The sequence below is a fragment of the Myripristis murdjan genome, chromosome 1 (genome assembly GCF_902150065.1).
Source record: "Myripristis murdjan chromosome 1, fMyrMur1.1, whole genome shotgun sequence".
Taxonomy (NCBI): domain Eukaryota; kingdom Metazoa; phylum Chordata; class Actinopteri; order Holocentriformes; family Holocentridae; genus Myripristis; species Myripristis murdjan.
Window position 1 is genome coordinate 20,206,183 of NC_043980.1, and position 23,623 is coordinate 20,229,805.

At 40.8% G+C, this 23,623-nt stretch overlaps 1 protein-coding gene across 2 annotated transcripts in view; it reads right to left on the reverse strand.

The window, feature by feature from the left end:
* The window catches only part of ctnna2 (catenin (cadherin-associated protein), alpha 2), a 438,985-nt gene that overhangs the window by 320,063 nt on the left and 95,299 nt on the right, over positions 1–23,623 (reverse strand). For both annotated transcript variants that reach the window (XM_030048073.1, XM_030048108.1), the window contains exons 4-6: positions 18,013–18,179; positions 16,263–16,382; positions 15,420–15,686 (exon numbers count right to left, since the gene is read on the reverse strand). In XM_030048073.1, coding sequence (XP_029903933.1) covers positions 15,420–15,686; positions 16,263–16,382; positions 18,013–18,179 — 554 coding nt within the window. The remainder of the gene's footprint in view (positions 1–15,419; positions 15,687–16,262; positions 16,383–18,012; positions 18,180–23,623) is intronic.

Consider the following 23,623-nt stretch of genomic DNA (forward strand, 5'->3'; position numbering starts at 1 on the left):
TTGTCTATGGGATAACATGCTTGAATATAAAGAGACTTTTGGATACAGTATGATAGTTTGGTTAATAATTATACTCTCAGCATAATTTATTGAAATGATGTTGATATTTTTAAAATGGTATATCTCATCTCGCCTCATCTATGCCATACTATGCCAGGTACTGTAATCTATTTTGTTTGTCCTCCACACTTCAGTGGAGGCATATGATTTAACATTATTATTGCAGATGTACTAGCCCATCCTCATGATATTCCAAAGAATCATCATCTATGTAATAATATATTAAAAAAAAAAATAGTTATTTGCATATTTATGCTGTTTTGACTATCACTAGATAATGATGTTCTATCATATGTAGTTGGCATTAGACAACAACCAAGTCTATTTAAATTAAAAATAAACTGATTAATGAGTCAATCTATTAAATAAATATGAAACAAGTTAGGCAATCCAGTATATAGTCAACATAATAAGCCATCTTATAATAAGCCAGTGTGGTCTAAATGGTCTAATGGTGAATGTCCTCTCATAAAGTACAGGTAATAAAGAAGGAATACATGTGTGTGAAAAAGTGACAGATCTCTTCTGCAGCCTACAGTCCAAGCCTCCTCTTCTTCTTCTTCTTTTTTTTTTTTAAAATCAATGCAGCAAATCATGTTAAGGCATGCAATTTCTTGGAATTAAATGCAAGTCAATTTTAAAGGGGACACAGAGGTGAGACAAAATGAAAAACCCATTCCCCAGAACATTTCTGTGACAAAAACTGGTCATCCCAGGACAAAAGCACAACAAAGTTGAACATTTTGGATGTGCCAAAAAAAATCTAATGAACAGCTCTCCTGTGTATCTACTGACCTATCTGAACCACTTAGTCAGGTGACTTAGGTCATCCAACTCTGAATGGCAATATAACTGCCTTAAACTCTTGTGAATTAACATTCTTGAGTATGTGTTTGGTAAATCCCTCAGGCTATGCCACTATCTCCTTTCCAGGCTGTGGAGTACTCATCCCCTGAGAGCCTTTATATCCTCTTCATGGTTCAGGTTTACAAATCCCACTATAGATAGGAAACATAGTCTTGTGTAAATGCATGCATGTGCACCTGCCAGCACAAGTCAAGGGGTTTGGCACATATCTGCAGAATGAAGTTTCTCTGTCAAAACTGAACACACATCATGTAGAAAATTGGCAGCCAGTCTGTGATGGGTATTTTGAAGGCATGTTTATAGGAGTCTGTTTTAGGTCTTTTGAAAGAGTTTTTATTGCCGGGAATGCAACTGTGATTCTGTCTGGGGGAAACAAGCTATTTTGCATTTCTCTACAGTCCAACTTTGAGGGAGGGAGCTTAGCTTAGCAACACAGAAACTGAAAATCAGAAAATCAGCTCATTTATAATCTTTTGGTTAGGTTTTGTCTCAAATCCCTAGTGAGTTCACTGCCAGATATATCCCTTTGCAGAAAAACTAGCCCCCCTAACGGGACCCTGTGCATGTGTGCATGTGTGGGTGTACACACATTCATGTGTAGAGTAATGCAATGTGTGTAGGAGTACAGTTTATTTGAAACAGTCATCAAAACCTTGCTTTGTGTGATTGCTAAGGACTAGTCATTGGCCAGAAGCTAACAAACTGTCCTCTTGCATAAACCTGTGAAAAGGGGATGTGGGTTCATTCCTGAGCTAATGCAATGCTCCTGGAGAACATGGACAATCAATTATATGATATACTGTAGTGCTAGATGTGTGCACGAGTATTACTGTATGCAAATGTGTGTGTCTGTCCACATGTTGGTGTGCTTGCACACAAAAATGTACAAATGCCAGCATAAAGTAAGTCTGCATGTACACGTGCGTATTTAACAGAACTGAGTGGGCGAACTGGTATATGTGTTACCTACAGTGATGACCTTGACTTGAAGGCAATATACTTTAAAGAAAATAATTTTGCTGTGCCCACTTGGAAATCATCTCCCAAGAGTTTTATGCTGAGATGGGAGAGGATGCAGTGAGGCAATTCACTCTGGTTCCAACTGTCATGTGTTTTAGGGAGGCTGTCTCTGTATTAGGTAGAGTTGTGTTAATCAAGAGAAACTTAGGACTTCCTTCCCTCTGTTTGGAAACATGATAAATCAAGGGGAAAAAATGTCAATTTTAACATGCAATGTTAAACACAAAGATGAAAGAAACATAAGAACCTTAAAAGGCCAGCTTTTATCCAGGTGCAATCTAAAGATGTATTGTTTTGAAAAAGCATGTGATGCAATACAATGAACGGCTTAAGCACATTTGTTGTTCTGTCAGCTTATAGAGCCTCAAATGTGAAGTTAAAATCTACAAGTGGCTCGGCAGAACATCAGTCAGTGATCTAACAAGACTAGATCCATAACTGGAGAGAGCTGAGTGACACCTGAAAGGATATTGAGTGTTATGGATCCAGCAGTGGAGGATAGTGATCACAATGGATCTGAAGCTCTAAGCTCCAGATTGAGTAGTATGGATCAGCAGCACCCCACCACACACACACATACTCACACACACACACAAACATACACAAATATACACAAATATACACACTTCTTCGGAAACTCACAGTCGCCTTCTTGCCATCAAGATATTGTCTCAGGTAGTCACTAATTACTGTAAGGCAACAAACAAACCAATACCTCTCTATCTCCCCGGTCATGTCCCATTACTTCAGCTTAGTCCCCCTATTCATATTTTTCTTGACAGGTGCATCTGTCCATGCAGAATGAGCCACTGTTGTAATGGCCAGGCAGAGGATGTCGTAATTAAGAGGTGTGCCTCTGGGCTAACGCGAGGCTCAGCCAAGGTGAAAATGACTGTGGGAGTGGAGTTTTATTGAACACAACAGAGTTCTTGTCGATAACACAGCCACTTGGTATTGTGTTCGATGCTGTCATTAATACTGGGAGTGTGTGTGCATTTGTACACTTGCATGGCTGGATGTGTGAATGTTTACTTGTATCCTGAGCCACCAAATATCAATGAGGTACAATGAGCAGGGCATCTTATTTCCTGTGGCCGATTTCTCACAGGCAATGAAAAAAAAAATGGACTGAAATGCTACATGTTCAAGCGCCAGGTCAGGCTGAGGCAAGACGAGAGAAAAATGGGGGAAGGAGAGACAGAGGCAGGGAAAGACAATGAAGAGAGAGAAAGAGATTGTGTGTGTGTGTGTGTGTGTGTGTGTGCGCGTGCATGCATGGGAGAGGGTGTGTGAGTGGGAGAGAAATAGGAGAGAGACAGAAATGAGACAGCCAGGATAGGAGTGCACAGATTGATATAGCAATTACCAAGAAAGCTATCCCTCAGTTAGGAATACATCTGCATACATTATAGCTAGGTTGCTCCCCAGCCACTGTCTCACCGAGGTTGGCTCATCCAGCCCTTCACACCCAAATGAGTCACACCAAAAGGTCAACACTGGGCAGTCGCTGTACATAGACTAACCGTGAAGAACGCACCTATCACGTATGTTGCTCTTACATGACATCTCATGTAGAATGTATTTTACAAATGTTGGTATATATAGCACAGAAAGAAGTAAACCTGGTAGGATTTTCTGAGTGCAGGGAAAAAGGAAGAAAGATAACAAATGCAAGAAAAAGAAGCTATATCTACATAGATAGGTATAGAGAGAGAAAAAAAAACAAGAGACACAGAGACAGAGTGAGAGCATGCTTTGCCTCTCCTCACATCACTTGTCTGATGTCTGGGAGGTTTACGTCCCTTGTCAGGTGTTAGCTAAAATTTAAGGTGTTTCTTAATGTGTTATCCAATAAACATGAATATCATGACTGAGTGACCCTACCACCGTCAATTACCTGTCACTCCACAGATGGATGCGTGCATCATTTGGTGAGGTAAAGATACTTAACTCTGAAGTAATGCTCGCCACAGAGGGATTTAAAGGGCTGGCTGTCATGCACACTTTCCCTGGGCTAGCAAGTAAATCCAGTTATGGTCTATAATGTATGCAGAGTGAGGGCTAAACACCAGCATATGTTTGCGGACTTTGACTGCAGACCTCAGAAAAATATGCAGAGGAGTTACGCATAAAAATACACGACTGCTACCAAATGGGCCTAGAGTATGCATCTTAGCACACTAGAATTTCAAACACATCTGCTGGCTGTAGAGATACATCACACATACAGAGCAAAGAAAGACACAGAGAGGAGGGAAGTGAGGGGGGAGAGAAAGAGAGAGAAAGAGAGAGCAAGACAGTGAGAGCAGAGTGTGAAGAGAAGGGCAGAAAGAGATGGTTTGTAAACAAAAAGAAGGAAAAAAATCAGGACGACAAGCAGATGGAGATAAAAACGGAGGTAAAAGAATCTCGAGCACTTGGATCTCCGTTGCAGGGTCAAAGCAATGCTTATCAACGTATGCACATCTACACCGCGTGTGTGCATGTGTGTGAATGCATGCTTGTGTGTGCGTCTGTACATGCATATATGCATGTGTACATGTGTTTATGTGACTTCACTGGTTGCACAGCAGCAGACCAGCTTTCACAGAGTGTTTTTGTGGCAAGAAGCCGTGGGTGTATGAGAGTTGTGATGATAGAACAGTCAGAGGAGGGGACAGGGAGTGTGCAGCACAGCTCAGGATTGCTGACTGAGTTGTCTTCCCTTAGCAGGCATGTGGATCAGAGGAAGCCATTGCTATCCCATAGATGAGGGCTGCGGGGTCAGATTGGCAAGGCTGTGTTTGGTGAACTCCGATGTAGAATTCTCTTTGACAAAATTCCATCCGAGGATTTAAATATACCACAACATCTCAACACTAGGAAAGATAGCTTCCATCTCATTAATGTTACAAAACCACAAGAGGTGATGTCGGCTCTTGCTCTGAGGAGAGAACGAGCCAGACTGGAAATTTCTGTTTCTAAGGACTAGCAGGAAAAAAGGATAAAAATGGAAAAAGATGGTGAGAAAGGGGGGAAAAGAAGAGAGGGAGAGGATGAAGACATAATGAAAGTAATTAAACACTGCCACCTGCTGGTCAAAGTGTGAAAATTCTGTAACGGTCTGGTGTAAGTCTGAGGCAAATGGATTTGAACAGCTGTACCTTTGACCACCTGTTCACATTGATCCAGGCAAAGCAGATGTGGCACACAAAGGACACAGTGCTACCTTAAAGCTGACATATTAATAAATATTTTCCAAATTCAGGCAAACCAATACTATTCACCTGCTCAAAAAGAGTCAAATCTAATTTACTGGTGGAGAGCACAAGGGGCGCTCTGGACGAGGCAATCGTTTTGATGCAAACACTATTATCTTAAAAAGCACTATCCACATCTTTTCCCACTCCTCTTGCATCATCTAATGGAGGGCAGCAGAACAAGCGGGGGAAAAAAGACAGAGGCTTTATACCTTGAACATGTTCCAGCAAGGTTTTCCCATCTCAGTCAGAGTACTTGAGTCATACTTTATGTTGTGTTTTTGCATTCTCAAAAGGTCTGTGTGAAAACGGCTCATTTCAATGCTATTCAAACGCTAATGCTTTTAAGTGGGCCACTTCAACAAAGTGCGACAGAGAGAGAGGGAAAAAGCGTCAATATCAACAGAGGGGGAAGCTTCAGAGGTTGCTTCAGGTACTAGGTCATAGCTGTTGACTGCATAAGGATAGGGAGGCTCAGAGGGGGAGACGGACAGAAACAGAGACAGAGTGCAAGAGAGTCAGAGCTGCAGGCTATATATTTCCTGCCTGCACAGCAATGTTCATGTAGTGACCGGTCCTCTCCAGATACAGAGCTCAAATAACAGAGGCTCTTCAAAGTGATGAACAAACACAGCAGCATAACCCAGTGAAGACAGTGATGGCCACATTAATACCACTACTGTGGGATGTTCATCCCCATGGGCTGAGTTTATTGGTAGGAACAGCTTACACTCAAGAGCAAATGTTATGCCTCAGTATTTGCCACAAGATGATTCCCTTGACTGTTCAAGAATCTTTTTCTTTTTGTTCTTCCCTATAGGAATAGGGAAAGGAATCCTGCATATGTGTTCGGTGACCTAAAATTTTATGCCTATGTGTGTTAGTGTCTCTTTCCTAAACCCTTAGGGCCTTGACTCCATCTGTGCTCATCTCCCACTGAGCTTATATCCCCAATGGTAAATGGACTGCATTTCTATGGCGATTTTCTAGTCTACATACCACTCAAAGCGACTTACAATGAGCACGTTTACATGCACACCTTATTCCTGTATTAACCGGAATATTCGCAATATTCCGGTTGCGCACGTGTCATGTAAACACGCACCGAACCCGATTAAGGTCATATTCTGGCTGGAGAGAATTCTGAATAAGACCAATGGCATATGTCTGTTCCAACCGGAATACTGTGGCATGTAAACACCTTAGTTCAGGGGTGTCAAACTCGTGCCATGGAGGGCCAAGAGGCTGCAGGTTTTCATTCCAACCAACAACTCCACCAGGTGATTTCACTGATCACCCTACCTCGAAACAGAGAGGCGGGACTAATCAGTGAAATCACCTGGTGGTGTTGTTGGTTGGAATGAAAACCTGCAGCCTCTTGGCCCTCCATGGCACGAGTTTGACACCCCTGCCTTAGTTGGAAAATGCCCCGAACCGGAATATTTAGTCACGACTGCGCATGCTCGCCTTGCAAGGAATTCTGTGGCGTCTTTGTTGCTATGGTTACTGCAAGCGGGGAAAACGGCATGGCGAACAGCAGCAAGACCAGGAGACTGCAGTCTGGCTTCAGCTAATGAAAGACTTATATATCATGGAGTATATCGATGGGAGTAAACATAGAAATAGCGACAGAAGAAGAAGAAAAAGAAGAAGAAGACGAAGAGGAAGACTTCTTCATCTGTTTTTCCGGCAGACCAGACACCTATACGTGTGCTGCTGCCCCCCGGGGCTGAGTGTCGCATTACGTAAGAGCGTGGAATATGCCGAAACACGGGGGCATGCCAACTAACATGTAAACAGAATATTCCAGTTGCCGCAGCGCAGTTACCTGAACCAGAATATTCACCCAAACCGGAATACGGTGTGCATGTAAACGTAGTCACTGTCTGCCTTACATTCACCCATTCACACACACATTCACACTCTGATGGCAGAGTGCGTAGCTGCCTGTCAGGAGCAATTAGAGCTTCAGTGTCTTGCTCAAGGACACTTCGACATGTTCTCTAGTGGAGCTGGAAATTGAACCAGGACCCTTCCAATTAGACTACCGCTAGTCCGTGCCTGAGTTCAGAAACAATCAAGGGAAGGTAGAAAAGAGGAAAAGGTCCCTCTGTGTCCCTGTGTTGGTAAAAATATCAAATCACCCCAGTTAAAAAGGTCGGTAAGGTATTTGCCAAAGGAAATCAGAATTCAGCAAACTTAAATTGTTGGAATTCTTTTTCCTCCTCTCAGAATCTTCTAACTGTCCTGCACTGACTCATTGCAAACTAATTATTGGTGCCAGAGAAAAGGATGGATGAGGTCATCCTCTCTTTCTTGTCTTATTCATAAGATGCCCTTTCACTCCAGCTGTAGACCGGCAGCATCTGTGCCCTGCATTTAAAAATCTTGTCTAACCTTTGTGTCACTGAATGTACATGTTCAAGAGGGGTGGAAGCAATGTGCTGAGCATCCTTGCCATTTTCATTTTGGGAATGTATCAGCCAGAATCAACCTTCACTGAGACAGAAGGTTCTTTCATACAGCAAGGGCAAGAAGACAGAATATTTGGGAGCATCAACATTTTCTTTTTCATTTGAGCATATACTTTTTTTGGCCATTAAAGAGAACAGACTAAAGAAGTAGTACAAAATGTTCCAAGCCAAGTGCACTTGCAACAGACCAACAAAATTTGTTGAGAATAAAAGCACACACAAAGCAGCAGATAGCAAGCAATCTATATTCAAACAGATCGGCCTGTGTTCTTGTGCTCCTTTTCGAGGTCAGCATGCTGTCTTGACATGGAGACGGTGGAGAGACAAGATGTGCTTTGTGCTGTTTCTTTTTATTTTCACTCTGAGTAGATTGCTTGTTCGGAGTTTGATCCAGATTAGTCACTCCCAAATAAGACCGACTAACAATGATCCAGTATAATGCAAAAATAATAAAATATCCGCTGTAGTGCTGTATGTCTAATTGTATCCACTGTGTAAACAAGTGAAAGTGAAAAAGGCTCTAAGTACTAAAGAACTAAAAAAGGAACCACTGATGTCAGAGGACAAGACCAGTAGCCAGCACTGCAAAACTATGACTTCCATTAGGCAGGAGGACAGCTTGTCTATCCAATCATGGCATTTTATGAAAGGAGCCCTATCATTTTAAAACATGTCAACCAAAAAGTAAAAAGCCAAAGCAGCTGCAGTATTGCAAGCCTGGTCAGGAGAAGCTGTGTCATTGTCTCTGCTTGTGTTGTCTGGGAAGCCATCCATAGCAACAGAGTCAAAGGATGAGAAAGAGATCAAAGCTGACTTTGGACAGACAGCACCAACCCAAAACAGAAAAACACAATCACACTCTGCAGCATCCAGAGGGACTCAATTATTGAAAACAAAGCAAAGCATATATGTGAGTGCTCATGGGTTTGTGTGGACAGACAATGAGAGAGAGATGGAGAGAAAGAGAGCGAGGCTGAGAGAGACAGAAGGACACAGAGAAAACGATAAAGAAAAGGATGCAGGCCTAGGTTAATGTTTGACGATGCACTGGAGTGGGTTTTAGATTATTTGGGAAACACTAGTGTACATTTGGCCCCACTCTGTTACTGCGTTACAACAAAATGTATGCAACACAAACTGGATGCAACATGTAGTGCGTGTGTGTGTGTGTGTGTGTGTATGTTTTTAGACAGTCTGGTATATCAGGTCATTACTATTCTGAGTGGATCTGGCCATACTCTGTGCCTCTGTGGTGAGTTAGGAATTAAACATGCACCAGCTTCAGGGAAGCACAGAGGGCTAAGCAAAGGGCAATTTGTCTCATTTAACTGCTGCCTGTCTGCCTGTCCGCCGAATAGAATCAAATTATGTTGTTCTTTTGCTTTTCAAAAAAGCCAAACTGTTTTACATAAAAACAGAGTCGATATGATTACCATAAGCTGCGGCCTCATGCAGAACAGCAAGGTAGCAGTTCAAAAGAAACTAGAATTTGTTTTGTCTCAACGGTTCTAACCACTCTCTGCAGAGCTCTTAAATATTCATCTACTACAATACCAATGTCTAGGTTTCATCATAATGGTCTCAGACATTTCCCTTTGCAGCACCATTATGTCCAAATACAGGCTACTTGTAATTCCCACTGCTTGCCACAAGGGGTCCTTCACTTACTGTGTCTGGCAACCTCAAGGGAAGAAAACATTCAGTGTAATAAACATTCTACTATATCACACGTTTTTGATACACTTCCTTCATCTACAAGTGTAACTTTAGGCAAGGATAATTAAGTATAAGAGTAGGACCAGCAATACAAGAGTACACTGAACAGATCAGGACAGGGAGGGCAATTTTCAAGACAAAAAGGCCCCTATGATTGTGCCAAAAGGTATATGGTGCCAGTGTATGTGTAGGTGACACCCATTTATTGTAGCTGTGATGTAATATGCTTATGGTAAATTAATGGAAAACGTGTGGCAAATTAACTACCTAATGTTATCAATAATGTGTATAAATGTGTTTACAAAAACCTCCTTTGATCCAGACCTGAGTTTGAGACATTGTTGATGATAAAGAAAATATTAATTTGTTTTTATCTTATATTGTATGCTGCTGGAAAGAATATTTTACCCTTATCCATAACATGTTTAATCACTTGAGAGTACCTAAATAACGTACAAGGCTGTATGTTTCACTCACTTCTTACTGAATATTATATTAACAACAGCAATACCACCTACACGAATGATGATACTAATAATAATGTGATACTTTACTGACCCCCATGGGGAAATTATCTTTTTGCTTGCCTCCTGCCAGAGTGAGGTATATGCAGAGATAACAGTATGGAGTATGGCAGTATGGAGTATGAATTTGATTCCTCCAGCTGAAGGGCTGCTTACTCACATCATGCTACCCCTCTTGAAGCTGAATCACTAAGACTGGAATGCAAATTATGTAGGATGTATTACATCAAATAATTGCATGATATGTAATGCTTTTTAATAAACAATAACAGTGCAATGCGCATATAAGGATAACAAAAAGGGAAGAGTAGAGTATAGCATGAGTATAGAAGGGTGTCAAAAACTATACCTGCCCAGAAACCTGGTTACAATTTGCTTATAGTGTGTATTACTTTTAATAATGCTTATGTATAGCCAATGTACATATATTTTTGTATTATGATATACTGTAAGGACATGTGCTCACTGCAAATATCTATCAGCACTTGCATCAAGAAACTCATCAGTAAAACATGTCATAATGATACAGATATGTAAAATAGATATAGCCTTATGTTGAGTAAGTTATAATAAATGTGGTGTAAATCACATTTACTGTCAATGGAATCTGCACTGGAACTGCACATTAGCAAAGCTTAACCTGAGCTAATTATTTAAGCTAGTATGAGTTCCTCCCAAGAATGTCACAAACACTGAGCTGGCCATCCTCACCATAAACAAATCTGAGACAGCAGCATTGTACAAATAGTCGGAAGAACAGTCAACAATCAGACAAGGTTTAGTGGCAGTGGCAGTATATTTGTTCTAGTGAAATGAGCAACAATTAGCTGTTGCACTTTAAGGAACTTCTGCTATTGCTCAATATTCATTGTAAACTGCTTAAAGAAAATGTATCAGCTAAATGCCTAAATGGTAAATGTAAAGTTGGTCTCATCTGTAATGAAGCAGCTGATAGTGTCAATTAGACTTGTGTTAAAATAAAATAACCAAAAGAAAAGTATTACTTTCACCTCAAACCTAAATTCACCTTGCACGCCAGGTGTAAATTAGTCCTTGATAGGGTGACTAAAATAAAAACCAGCAAGACTGAGGACCGTTGGATTAAGGAATTACATTGTGGCTCTCTTGAAATAAAAAATTCTGCCAATGTATTATCAGAGAGCAATCCGTGATTATACAAATGCTTCACTGTCAATTCATGGCCACTAGATGGCTGCAGAGAATCATGTTACCATAACAAAGGTGTTGGTTTTTAAGTCCAAATTGTTTGCTATGGTAAACTTTTTTTTTTTTGGTTTTGGTTTTGTTTTGTTTTGTTGTCTGATTGTTTGTTTTGTTTGGTTGTTTTGTTGGTTGTTTGCTGTTTTTTTTTTTTTTTTTTTTTTTCCCCTGGCAGCATTATGGTACTGTAGTATTGCAATACTTGAGATCAGTGATCACTGGGGATATTGCAATCCCTCCTGGGAATTCAGTCAGTCATGACTCTCACACAGCAAAGACCAAGAAATGTATTTCATGACTTGTCAAGTACACAACTGTGGTGTCATCATAACTACCACTGCCTCAATCACCTGTCTAATTTTACGTGAACGGACCAAGCAATTCCTTCTTGATGGCCCAATACGGTCCCTTGTGCAGTGCAACATTTAATGAGAATCTTACTTTCTACTTGAGTACTTTCCTATGAGCAGATGTTATTATTTATTTTCAAATGTGAGCGTAAAAAAATTATCTGCATATCAAATAAATATATCCACATTGTAACCACTATGTAGCACAGTATATATTTCAGTTTACTTATGACAGCACAATAGTACAGTAATAGTACAGTGCAATAGGGGCACCCCGGTGGCTCACTGGCTAAGAGGGGATATCATTTGTTAAGTCTGAGTCCTGATCTCAGCGTCCTGGGTTCAAATCCGACCTCAGGCCCTTTGCTGCATGTCATCCCCTCTCTCTGTCTAACTGTAACTGTCAATAAAGGCAGAAATGCCAAAAAAAAAAAAAAAAAAGAAAAGAAAAAGTACCACGCAGTAGTCCAACTGTTAGCTCACTAGAATATTTATATTATGTTTGTCTGTTTGTATTTTGGTTTTGAAATATGAAGAGAGAAATTAAATTTAAATTTCAAATTGTACACCCTAACTATGAAAGTAGATAAATGTATTTGTCATGGACTTAAGTTTATCTCACTTAGATGGTCTTAACTTCAAAACTGTATTATAATATCAATCAATCAATCAATCAATACAATCGTGTTTAGGATAGCTGTCTGATCAGGGAAACTCATGTCACACCAATAAAGTTTTAATAAATTACAGTCTGACAGAAAAAACACCAGGAGCAAGGAAGTGTGTGTGTGTGTGAGAGTGTGTGTGTGTGTGTGTGTGTGCGTGCGTGCGTGCGTGCGTGCGTGCGTGCTTGCGTGCGTGCGTGCGTGCGTGCGTGAGTGTGTGTATGTGTGTACTTTCACCCACGCTAAGTTACATTCTGAAAATATAGAATGAATCATTAGCTCTCATAACTACAAAACTGTGACACTGAAAGCAGTGTGAAACACAAAGTCACAAGCAAAAGAGCTCAGTCAACCAAAGGTCTTCTCACAGTCAAACAAGTGATGCAGGTTTATTCAGAGCTTAACTGTTTCAGGGTGAAAGCTTGTGAGGATAAGGCAATATTGCCACTGATCACAGAGCAGCTGTAGATAAGCACTTCCCAAGAGGTTCTATGCTCGGTTTCTAATAATGTTAGTCGTGAGTAACAGTCTGGCAGATTCATGTATGAACCAGCTCTATTCAAGCTTCTGGGAGACAGTGGGTATGCTTATACACATGCACTCAAGTACTGTGAATAACCAGATTACGGCTGTAGTTTGATTAAAGTGTTCAAAGTAACCAGATTTCCCCAATAGCCTGGATTTACATTGGTTTCTTTCTTACTAAGGATTTGATACATTAGCCTCATTTACACTGCAGACCTAAAGAGGGCCACCATATGCAAGATTAACATTTATCCAATGGTGGATATAGGGGGTGGTATAGGGTGGCACCTGCCTGAGTGTGGGAAACTCATAACAGATAGTGGATCATTTCAAGAGTGATGGACTATGTGGTGAGTTTTCTGCTTTCAAAAAGAAAATCAGCAGCTGTTTGACTGTGGTGCGTAAACAGTAAACAAGAAGCTGCAGAAAACTTGGATAGTTTCTTGTCAAATGTGTTTGATATTAATCTGCTTGCTGTTAGCTGTTGGGAAGCAGAAGAGTAATCTGCCACACCACCAAGGAAAGATCAAAGACATATTTTATTCCCTGAAACCATAAAAAACAAGCCATCACCATTTGAAAACAGCTTCATCCTAATTTAAAAATTGCCATGAAAGCCCGTTCTCTCCTGGCTCCTGGGAAAGAGCCAAGAGAAAACGGCTGTCTTGTCAGAGCGGAAGGACGTCTCCCCGGGAGGCATCTCCTCCTGGCTACTGGAGGACCTTCACCAAACCTAATATGTGCTGCTGGGCTTCTTTTCAGTGCTAAATACAGGTGACTCAACTGCCAAAAGGCTGTGTGAGTGGGCTGTCAATGACTGAACTGGACATTTACAGGACGCTTCATAGGAGCTTGTAAATTGAAACTGTGAGTAACACTATTTCTATTTAGTGTTTGTGTGTTTCTATCTTTTTATTTGGGAGTAAAAATAGAATTTGACCCTAACCTAGCATGTCCTATAACAGCAATAGTTTGTTAGCTCATTAGTCATGCCACCAAGTCATGCAATGCATTGACTTGATCCTACAAATCCTTTCATAGCTTGAATCTGAGCTTGACAGAATAATGAGAGAAAGGGCAAAGGTGATGACATCTCCAGCTTTTTCAGGAAAAATAATTAAAAAACAGGCCAAAGGAAGTGCAAAGAGACAGGGGCAGTGAGAATGATGAAAATGATTGAGATAGTGAGCTAGACAGAGAGAGAGATTAAAAACAATCTCTGCCACATGTCCAGCTGGACCTCATGGTATGCTAGTCCTTTGTTTTTACAAATTCCAGTATATAAGTGCTTATAGTTCATATCAGTACAATGATGTTTTAAGTTTTAAGTTATTTCTTTCTGCCCAATGTAAAGTATTGTGGTATACCTGCTGTAGTTGTTTTATATGTAACATTGCTGTTAAATAATTAGACCCAGCAGTGATATGAATGCAAGAGTTAAGTAAGCAGTAATGCAATAATCCTAAAAATACTCTCTCTCTCCTTCAAAATTCAAAGATGACGAGACAATCACTCCCTACTTCCCACCCCACCCTGCCCAGCCTACATGCGCCATCCAGCCAAAACTCTGTGCCACACCTTTGCCACCCAATGTAAGAATTTCTACATCTGCCACTGTATTCATCTACAGAGGAAACAAAATAACAAAGTGAAATTATTGTGAATGTGAATGTGAATGTTATAGGAGAAATGAAGCGGTGTAAATAACGAACAAGCGCTGGCTAGCCCTGTGGTGGGAAAGAGGCTGTTGAGTCAGTCTTCTCAAAATATCAGATAAGAAATGTCAGATCATTTCATCAGACCATGCCAATGCACGTACAGTACACTTCCACTGCAAGCAGCACTATTCTCGCTGTCATGTGAAAGCACACGATGCCAGAATGTGCTCATGCAGCTCACCACATGTGGAATGTGAGTGTTGTGATGTCATACATATAAAATGAAAACACACTGCCACTGCATCTAGGAGACTATCTCTGTGGCTTCTGAGACGTGTGCATATTTAAAAAGATGAACGAAACTGGGTCAAAGTATTTACATGACCAACTTAATTAAAAGCAGAGTAGAAAAACTGATGTGTTAATCAGAGTATTGCCTTAATCAGGCTATTAGAGTGCATGTAAACTAGGAATGTTCCTAAATTCAGGTACCATATTCAGCAACGCATAAATAATAGCCTATGCTGACTATTTACCCCATTTTGTCAATATTAAGTAGATGTTTGAGCGGTTGTAGGGAAAACATACTGAACTGAAAACAAGTAGCTTTTTGATCTCAGAGAGAGAAGGTGGGGCTAGCTTGTGTTTCTCAGTCAGTATGCTTAAGAAAACAGAGCGAGCTGCCTGTTCACACATTTTTTGAATAGCCCGATTATTTTGATTACTAATTTAGCATTAGTGAGGACCATTTTTTCACTTTTTCCTTTTCCAGTGGGTCCACTGCTGTGCTCTGCTTACACACAGGCTTTGCCTAGTTGTTGTTGTTTGTTGTGTGTCCCCATCACTCCATAATCCTTATCTTGACAAAATACAAATTAGAAAAATCTAAGTAGGGGCATTGTGGTCAAAGATATAGTCCCCCCTGGAAAGTTTTTAATATTTTCCAATTTACTTTATTCTTTCATCAATTGATAGAATATGGGTGTGAAATGAAAGAGTTTAATACATAGTGGTATCTCCACAAACTCTTTAATGTTAATGTGGGTGTGTAAAGATTTTAACGGGACCCTGAAAAAAGGATAGGATGTTGCATGACTCACATCAAACTCATTGAGAGCAGCAGCCAGTTCCCCGATACCAGCATGGCCGTGCTTTTCATCAGTGGGTGAGGTGGCCTGGGCAGCGCTGGAGATGCCTCCTATAGCCTCCTGTACCTGCTTGAACACATAGTCACGGTTGGCACGTGTGGCTGCCACATCAGGGTGGCGCAGGAAGGCCTGTGAGGCCGTGTATAGCATGGTGGCATTTTTCTTGAGGGCCCCACGTGCAGCTGCCATCTCATCTCGACACTGGGGGTCTTTGAGTTCCTGAGAAACAGACAAAGGTTTTCAAGTGAGCATAAAATTGCCTGTAATAAGTTCCTTGACAAAAGGCTGCATAAAGTTTGGAGATGAAAAGCATCCTACACAATGTGTGTAAACCTGACCAACAATGTTGGGATCAAGAACCACATATTTCAGATAAATTAGCCATGAAGCTATGCGATAATTATTTGAGGGCATCATTATTTCAGGCCAGACAGTGCAACCAAATAGCTTAACTGATCCCAGTGCATGTATTCCCCCTGTAATCAGATCCTGCCTAATATACTGGGATTGTTTTGGAGAAATCCTAGAAATTATCTTTCTACAGAAAAGCACTGGTGTGGATAGTTTAACATGTACGCTTCATTAAGACACATCAAGTGAAATCAAGTCAAATCAAATCAAATCAAGAAAGGCACACACAATGTAGCGCTTTTTGGATAAGATGCTTTGTAAAATTAGCAGTAAAATAAAGAAATTTCACATACATTTACAGCTCTGTGTAGGTAGCCTACCAGGGATTTGGACTATATAAAAATCAGTATAATATTTAGAGCAGGGACAGGGCTGTCTAGTTACCTGCTGTCTCCGGGCCGCCACATAGTTGAGCTTCACCATCTCCTTCCCAAACTCCTTGAAGCGGTTGGCCAGGTCCTGCTCATTGGTTGCATTCTTAACTCCCTCCAGGGCCTCCTCCACCTATCACACACACACACACACACACACACACACACACACACACAAAATGTATATACAGTCTTACAAATAATCTGTGCACACACCTGAAAAAGAGCATATGAGCCTTCAAGCTAGACGTTTTCATTAAGTGACAGAACTTAGGCAATAAATGTTAAGAACATACTTTTTGAAAATAATAAGGCACTTGACTTTGGAACTAAAATGAATTTCCAATCCAGTGTAATTGCAACCAGGTTGAAAAAAGACAATAGCCATTAACTTGTGCAAGTTAAAAATGGGCCTCATTTCAGCAATCTCCTTCCCTGTGCGGGTCCATTCTTATTCTAAACTTCTTTCTGTCCCTAATGAAAGTGCAGACCAAGGCGTAATGGAAAAGAGAGAAGGGGAGAGATAACTTTTAAGTGGCCTTTGATGGCAGGGCTTACACTGGCTTGAGTTAAGCCCCTCCGTGGGCATCAAGAATGAAGTTGGGGGAAAAAGGGGAGACAGAGACAGAGAGAGAGAAAGAGTGAGAGAGTGAGGTGAGTGAGGGAGTGAGTATGAGGGTGCATATGGGTGTGAGTTTGTTTTAGATTCTACCCATGCCTTCTCACTCTTGCTGGCACCCTGTTGTCACTACCATTTCCAGGCCATAACCCACTTTAACATAAGGGAGTGGGGAAAATAAGCTCTCTAAATGATTCTGCAGTGAGTATGTGAGACTGTCTGGTTAATCACAGCATGGCAGCATGGCATGATACGGGACAGTGCTATCAGATGTGTGTTAGCAGAATGCTCCTCCACGCCTCATCTATATGCTAATGTGAGTAGAGGTTGGGATAAGAAGGATCATCACTGCTATGGATTGTACAACATCACCATGATGACATAACCAGAGGGCAAAACACCTTTCTGTGACATTTGACCATGCCTTTGACAAGGCAGTATGAAGTGGATGCTAGTCCATTTACTGCACCTCATTGCACCATTGTACAAAAAGAGCAATAAATGCGGGGGAGATGCCATTTTAATCGAATTAATTTTTAATTTACACAAGACTTGTTAGATAAATTAACAAGAAATACAGTAGTTCCAAGGCTGAATTCTGAAGCAATTAAAAATGTAAAAGTGTTAATTTTGATTAACACTTTGTTTTGCTTTTGTTCCAAAAATATGTTGCTCAGCAGAATAACTGCATTTAATACCACTATTAATACTAGTCTTACTACTACTAATAAATGCTATTATTATGAACCAGGGCCAACAACCAGGGCCAAAACTTTTCCTGGTTTTAAAGGCTGCATTACAGTAAAGTGATGCAATTTTCTGAACTTATTAAACTGTTTTAGCTGTTCTGTCCCTCTATCTGCTTGGTGCTCATATCCACATTACTAATGACTGTTTATCAAAAGTTTCATTGTGAAAGTATTTTATGAACACACCACTACTCATCAATCTTGTCAGTCAGTCAATATTGTCACAATATCAACCAAACCTACTACTGAATATTTGCATTACCGGTCATTACAATGGCATGTTATAGTCATTTTCTGAAAGCACTGAGCCACTAGAGGCCATGCTTTATCAGGGCCGATAAAGCTGTCAGGCCTCATGGGGTATTGTTGAAAAGCTGGAAGAGGATTACACTTACAACTTTAAGGTGGGCCAGCAGCCTCATGACATCAGCCATATCGGCGAGGATGAGCAGACGGGTGACAGCAGAGAGCAGAGCGCGAGCGGCCCTCACCATGGTGCCACGCTTCACAGAGGAACACGGGTCATCAGCAAACTCAGACGAGGCGACACGCATTGTCTCGCCTGTAAGTGGGAAGAAGGGAGACAGTTAAGTTTAATAGTCATGTGATGATTCCATTTTACCTTACTTTGGAGTGCTTTGGTTTCACTCCCTCCATCTCTTGGTTTTTTCATCTCTCTCTATACTTCTCTCTCGCTCTGTGTGTGTGTGTGTGTGTGTGTGTGTGTGTGTGTGTGTGTGTGTGTGCTCATGTACATTATATGACCAGTAGGACATGCTGTGGTACTTTTAAACACTGTAAATTTATGTACATTCCCTGTGTTTGTGTCCAAATAACTTATGCGTGGTCCAGCGTTCACAGCACCCTGTTGTTTGTAACGCATTGATGATTCAGTAGCAGCCACATGGGGAGATCCATGGGCCTATAACCTGGAAGCCGTCCAGGTGAGCTCATCAGGATAGTCTGACAAATTCTAGGTCTGAACAATTAATCGAAATATTATCGAAACTGCAATATCGAAATCACAGGAGCTGCAATTTTTTGAAAGATAAAACGTGACAAAATACCATTATAAATTAAGTACTATGGTGCTACAGAGATGTCAAATTAAGACAAATTAAAACATTTTTTTTTTTTAGTATAAACCCTAGAAAAAAAAACACATCATCATAATAGTTACACAATATCACAATATCTGTGAAAATAACTGCAATATTGTGTGGTTGCCATATCGTTCAGCCCTAACAAATTCTTCAACATAACGGGCAGCAGTGTGGTTTTGTTTTTCAACCGAGCACTGATGTTTAAACCTTTTGTTGGAAAGTGTCAGCCCTGCTGAAATGTCCCTGAGCAAAACAATCAGTTCCTACCAGCTCCTGGGGTGCTTTCTGTAGATAAGGCTGGACACAGACCACCGTATGGAGGGCAGCAAGCCAAAAAGAGAGTGGCGTTGTTATTTATGATTATAAGAAACACACTACAAAAAAAAAAAAAAAAAAAAGTGTACATTTTTAATATGTGCTATGCTGAACTACTGTCTTGAAGATCAGAAGAAAAGCAAGGGAATACACAGAAAAAAAGCAGACAAGAGTACACACACACATACGCAAAGGCAGACACTAAAACCCGAATACACAGCCATTTGCCCACACACACACACACACACACACACACACACACACACACAAATTTATTGTGCTATGTGCTGCCATAACTCTGTCTGCCCAGTGATGAGCTAGCAGAGACTGACAGCTCAGAGGTTCTGATTACTGAATCTCTCTGTGGTCTGAAAATCAGCCTCTATAATTAAATCAAGACAAGTTAAAGGTTAATGAGATGATGAACTCGCAGTGACATGGTGGAAAAAAGGTTTAGGGCATTGTACAATGACCTAAACACCAGGACCACCTACAAGTGTGGGGAAGAGGCAGGGTCACTTGGGCAGCCCATGGAGACTGACCTTTTTTTCGCCTATCAGAGGAAGGGAAAATACAGATCGAGGCACAGCCTGTGTATCTCTCCTTCTCCAGTGCTCAGAAGCGGGAAAAAAAACTCATTTTAATTAATAATAATGTTTTGTTTACAAGGACGTTTTGTAACAGTGTTTCCAGTAGAAACACTGAAAATGGTTTAACACTACCAGAGAGGAGCTTTGTAAAAGCAGTTATTATGTATTCAAAACAAAATCATGTGTCAAGGCAATCATAATTGTCCTGATTTGGCAGAGGAAATTGTACCCAAAACCAAAGGTCAGATCTTTTGATGACAACATTATACTCCATCCATCCATCCATCTCCCATACTCTCTTATTCCCATTCAAGGCTACTGGGAAGGTGTAGCTTGGATGGAAGGCTGTACATATTGTCCATCCATCAGAGGACTAACACATAAGTTTACCGCCAAATACATTCATGCTCACATTCACATCAGTACCCTTCATTTCACTTGACCTGCAAGGAAACCCACACAAACATGAAAAGAACATGTAAATTCCACACAGAATGAACCAGGGCCAAGATTTGAACCTCTGACCTTTATGGTAAACATTATATTGTATGACAAAAATAAGATGCATCAGAACTTTTTTTTTTATTTTTTTTTTTTTATCCTGGAAAGATTTGCATAAATGCTGATTTTCAGCCTGGCTGTGCCTCACATTCCTTTATTTCCACAAGTTCACATGTGGGCAGGGGCGCCGTATATAGGGGAAAAGCTAGGACAATTCCAAGGGCCCTTGCCTGACAGGGGCCCCAAAAATAGGTAAAAACTAATATAAAATTATTAAACCATCATCGAGTATATAGAATTAGCCCTTACTTCCACAAGAAGCACACCTAAAACATATTTAAACTCATTATTTAAACTCATTATTAATGGAAGTGGTTCTGCTGAATTAACCAAGCCTTTCCTGTCACTCTCCACCTCCATACTGTCTGATCAAGCAATTGCCAAAGGGGAATAGCATAGCATATTTTGCTGATTCGTAATTTTCCAACTATTAGTGGAATATAATCTAATCCTACTGATAAAATTGGTCCCTCTCTTGACCTGAAATGGAGTTTTATTCAATGTAGCAAACAAGTAGAGTGTGATGAGAGAGTGAAGAGAGTGCCCGATCTACAATCCACTTCTATCCTGAAGAGGTTTGAAGCATGCCCACCTTTTTCATAATATTAGATACTTAATAAGACAGGGGATGTGGAGAATTTGGTTTCATTTTCTTCATATTAAGTTTAATATTTTGTTAGGTCTTTGGGCTTCTAAGGCTTCTTTCAAGGACAGCTGGTCCTAGAAAAGAAGTGGATTGAGTGTGATTGATTATTCCTTTCATCGGGAAAAAAAGTTTTACCATTAGCATTTTACCATTAGGTAAAGAAGGTCAGTGGAAAGGTCCTGTGCACAAATATAAATGCAAAAAGGAGCTACATGAATCAAAAGTAGGTCTTGAAGAGGTAAGATGTCCTCCATTGTTGTTGTTAAAACAGATTTTAGGATTTAGCTCATGTGATGAGAAGCAGGTTAGAACTCGGATCTTGTCCTTTTTAAGGTATGGTGCTGATGACTTGTAAGGTGCTGATCTATTTCATTTCATGCCGGCACTGTCAAATTCGGTCTTCAACTACTCCAATAGCCGAGAGGAGCTGACAGTGCGAGATGAGGAATATAAGTACAACACAACATACGCTGAGTTCCATTCACTCTCTCTGCTGATGGCAGTATTGAACTTGGAATCCAATTCCATTCTGGGGACAAACATCTGACTCACGTAAAGGCTCACTGACTTCCACTCAGCACACAGAAGTATCTTCACTTGGAAAACAACAAACAGTGACACTATCTCATCACAAGTAGAGCTCTCAAAATGATGAACAAGATGCAGATGATATGCTTTAGTGAGGACATAGTTTTCAAACTGCCAAACTGCTGCTATTGAGATGGGCATGGGTAAGGTGTTAAAATGAAGCAAGGTTACACACTATCAGATATAGTAAAATGTTCAATTATGAGTGGCAAATTGCTTGGAAACTAGGATCATTATGTTCCTGAAGCTACACACAACAAGGTTTACTGGGTACCAATCAGTCATATTTAACGTCACACCAAAATTTTATATACATTAGTTTTTATATTTCTCTCCTGATACTGATCAAACTAAACACAGCCATTCATCATAAAAAATGCCATCATCAAAGTAGAGAGATAATGTGAGTGTGGGTGTATGCAGGGATAAAAGTTGACAAACCCATTAGGTTTGGTGGGTAACACAATCTATGGCACCTCTATATAATGACAGAACTGGGGCAAACAAATCCTGTATATGTGAGCCACAAGAAGCCATGTGATATGGTGTGCATGCAGATTTCCTCTCCCGTCTGTTCAATCAAACATTAGAGCACAGTGCAAGAAATAACTGTATATCACAACATTCAACACACATTTGGTTTACATTACCTGGCAATGCTTGAAAAAGAACTACCAGGTTATTTTACTAGGTCACTATCAGCTTAGACAACTGCAGATATAACTGTAGATATCAAGCCAACCAGTCTTGACTGCCCCCTAGGAAAATTAAGTGAAAATATGCTTAGTCCTACCTCTTGTTGCCAGGTCATGTTTATAAATTGAAACATAGCTGCTGATGAAATATGCATGTAACCCTTGACATGCACATTTCGTGAGGGTGACTTTTTCGATAGATGACCACCTCTGAGTGTATTATGCTACTTATTACGTAGCTTTACCTTATGAAGGAAGTCAAGAAATTGATAAAAAAAAAAAAAAAAAAAAAAAAAAAAAAAAACAACCAGTTATTTTATTGGCCTACAAATTAATCCTATAACAGATCATTCAGAGACTGAAAACCATGAGTAAGTCTTTCAGCATCTTTATATAACAGGAACAGCCACACTTTGGAAATGTTTCTTATGTGATAAAAAAACTGTTTTGGCCACCTTCTTTATGTGTGAAGTGAAATATTACTGACTCTTTAATCTCAGAGTCAGATGCCCAAGTTTGCAAGAGAGTATATTTCTTTTAGCTTGAGGCCAAGTAAGAGTTTTTTTTTTTTTTTCTTCATTTAGTTTCAAGAAGTTATTGTTCATCCAAGAAGGGATGATGGAAGACGCGAGCATCCCTCCAGTGGAAGAAACTCCTGCATATCCAGGATGTCAAACCTGTTGGCCAGCAGGAGGTCCCAAGGTGTAGGTGGAGGGGGAGACCAGTGCTTTGCACCATGCCTGTCCTTGCAGACAACAGTCCAGTGCTCCAGCTGACGAGATGAGTTTAACTCAGGTTGATGAGTTGAACCAACCAAGGCCTTGCCTCTACTCCTGCTGACAAGTGACCGTCCCTCTGCGTGGACATGACAGGGAGAAAAACTGTCTATTGCTTTAGGCTTTGCTCCCATGAGAACCCACTGATCCTCAGGCTGGGCTGATGCAGCCTCAGGCTCTGGAACTCCTGTGGTGATGGAGCCAGACCACGGAAGAGTGGGATCATTGTCCTTTCCTGGAGAGAAGCAGTCATGGGAGTGAAATTGGCTGGTTGCATTCCAGTTGCTATAGCCTCAGCCTGGATGTCCACAGCCTCTAACCTGTACACAGCTACTGAGCACAAACTATATTTTTTTTAAACTAAATTTAGTACTCACAGGTGCCTAGGACCATGAGGTGTATTGCCTGGGCCATGGCAAGAGTGAAGAACTCCAGGATGAGCTTGTCTTTCTCTCTGACCTTGGCTTCCAGGCAGGCAATGTTTTTTCTTCAAAATTGAGATGGCAAGGTGGCAAGATCCACATTCAGCCATCACACGTAGTTATAGCATTTTTCCACTGCCGTGCCGTGCCGCACCGTGCTGTGAAATTCACGGTTCCGCATTCATTCCCACTACACCAGCCCGCTTGGTTCCCGGAACCAACCGTGAAAGATTTCAGCCCGGTTTGACATCTGGTGCTGGCCCGGTTAGAACGGGGCCACGGAGGCGGGCCTAAATATGATCTCCTTCGT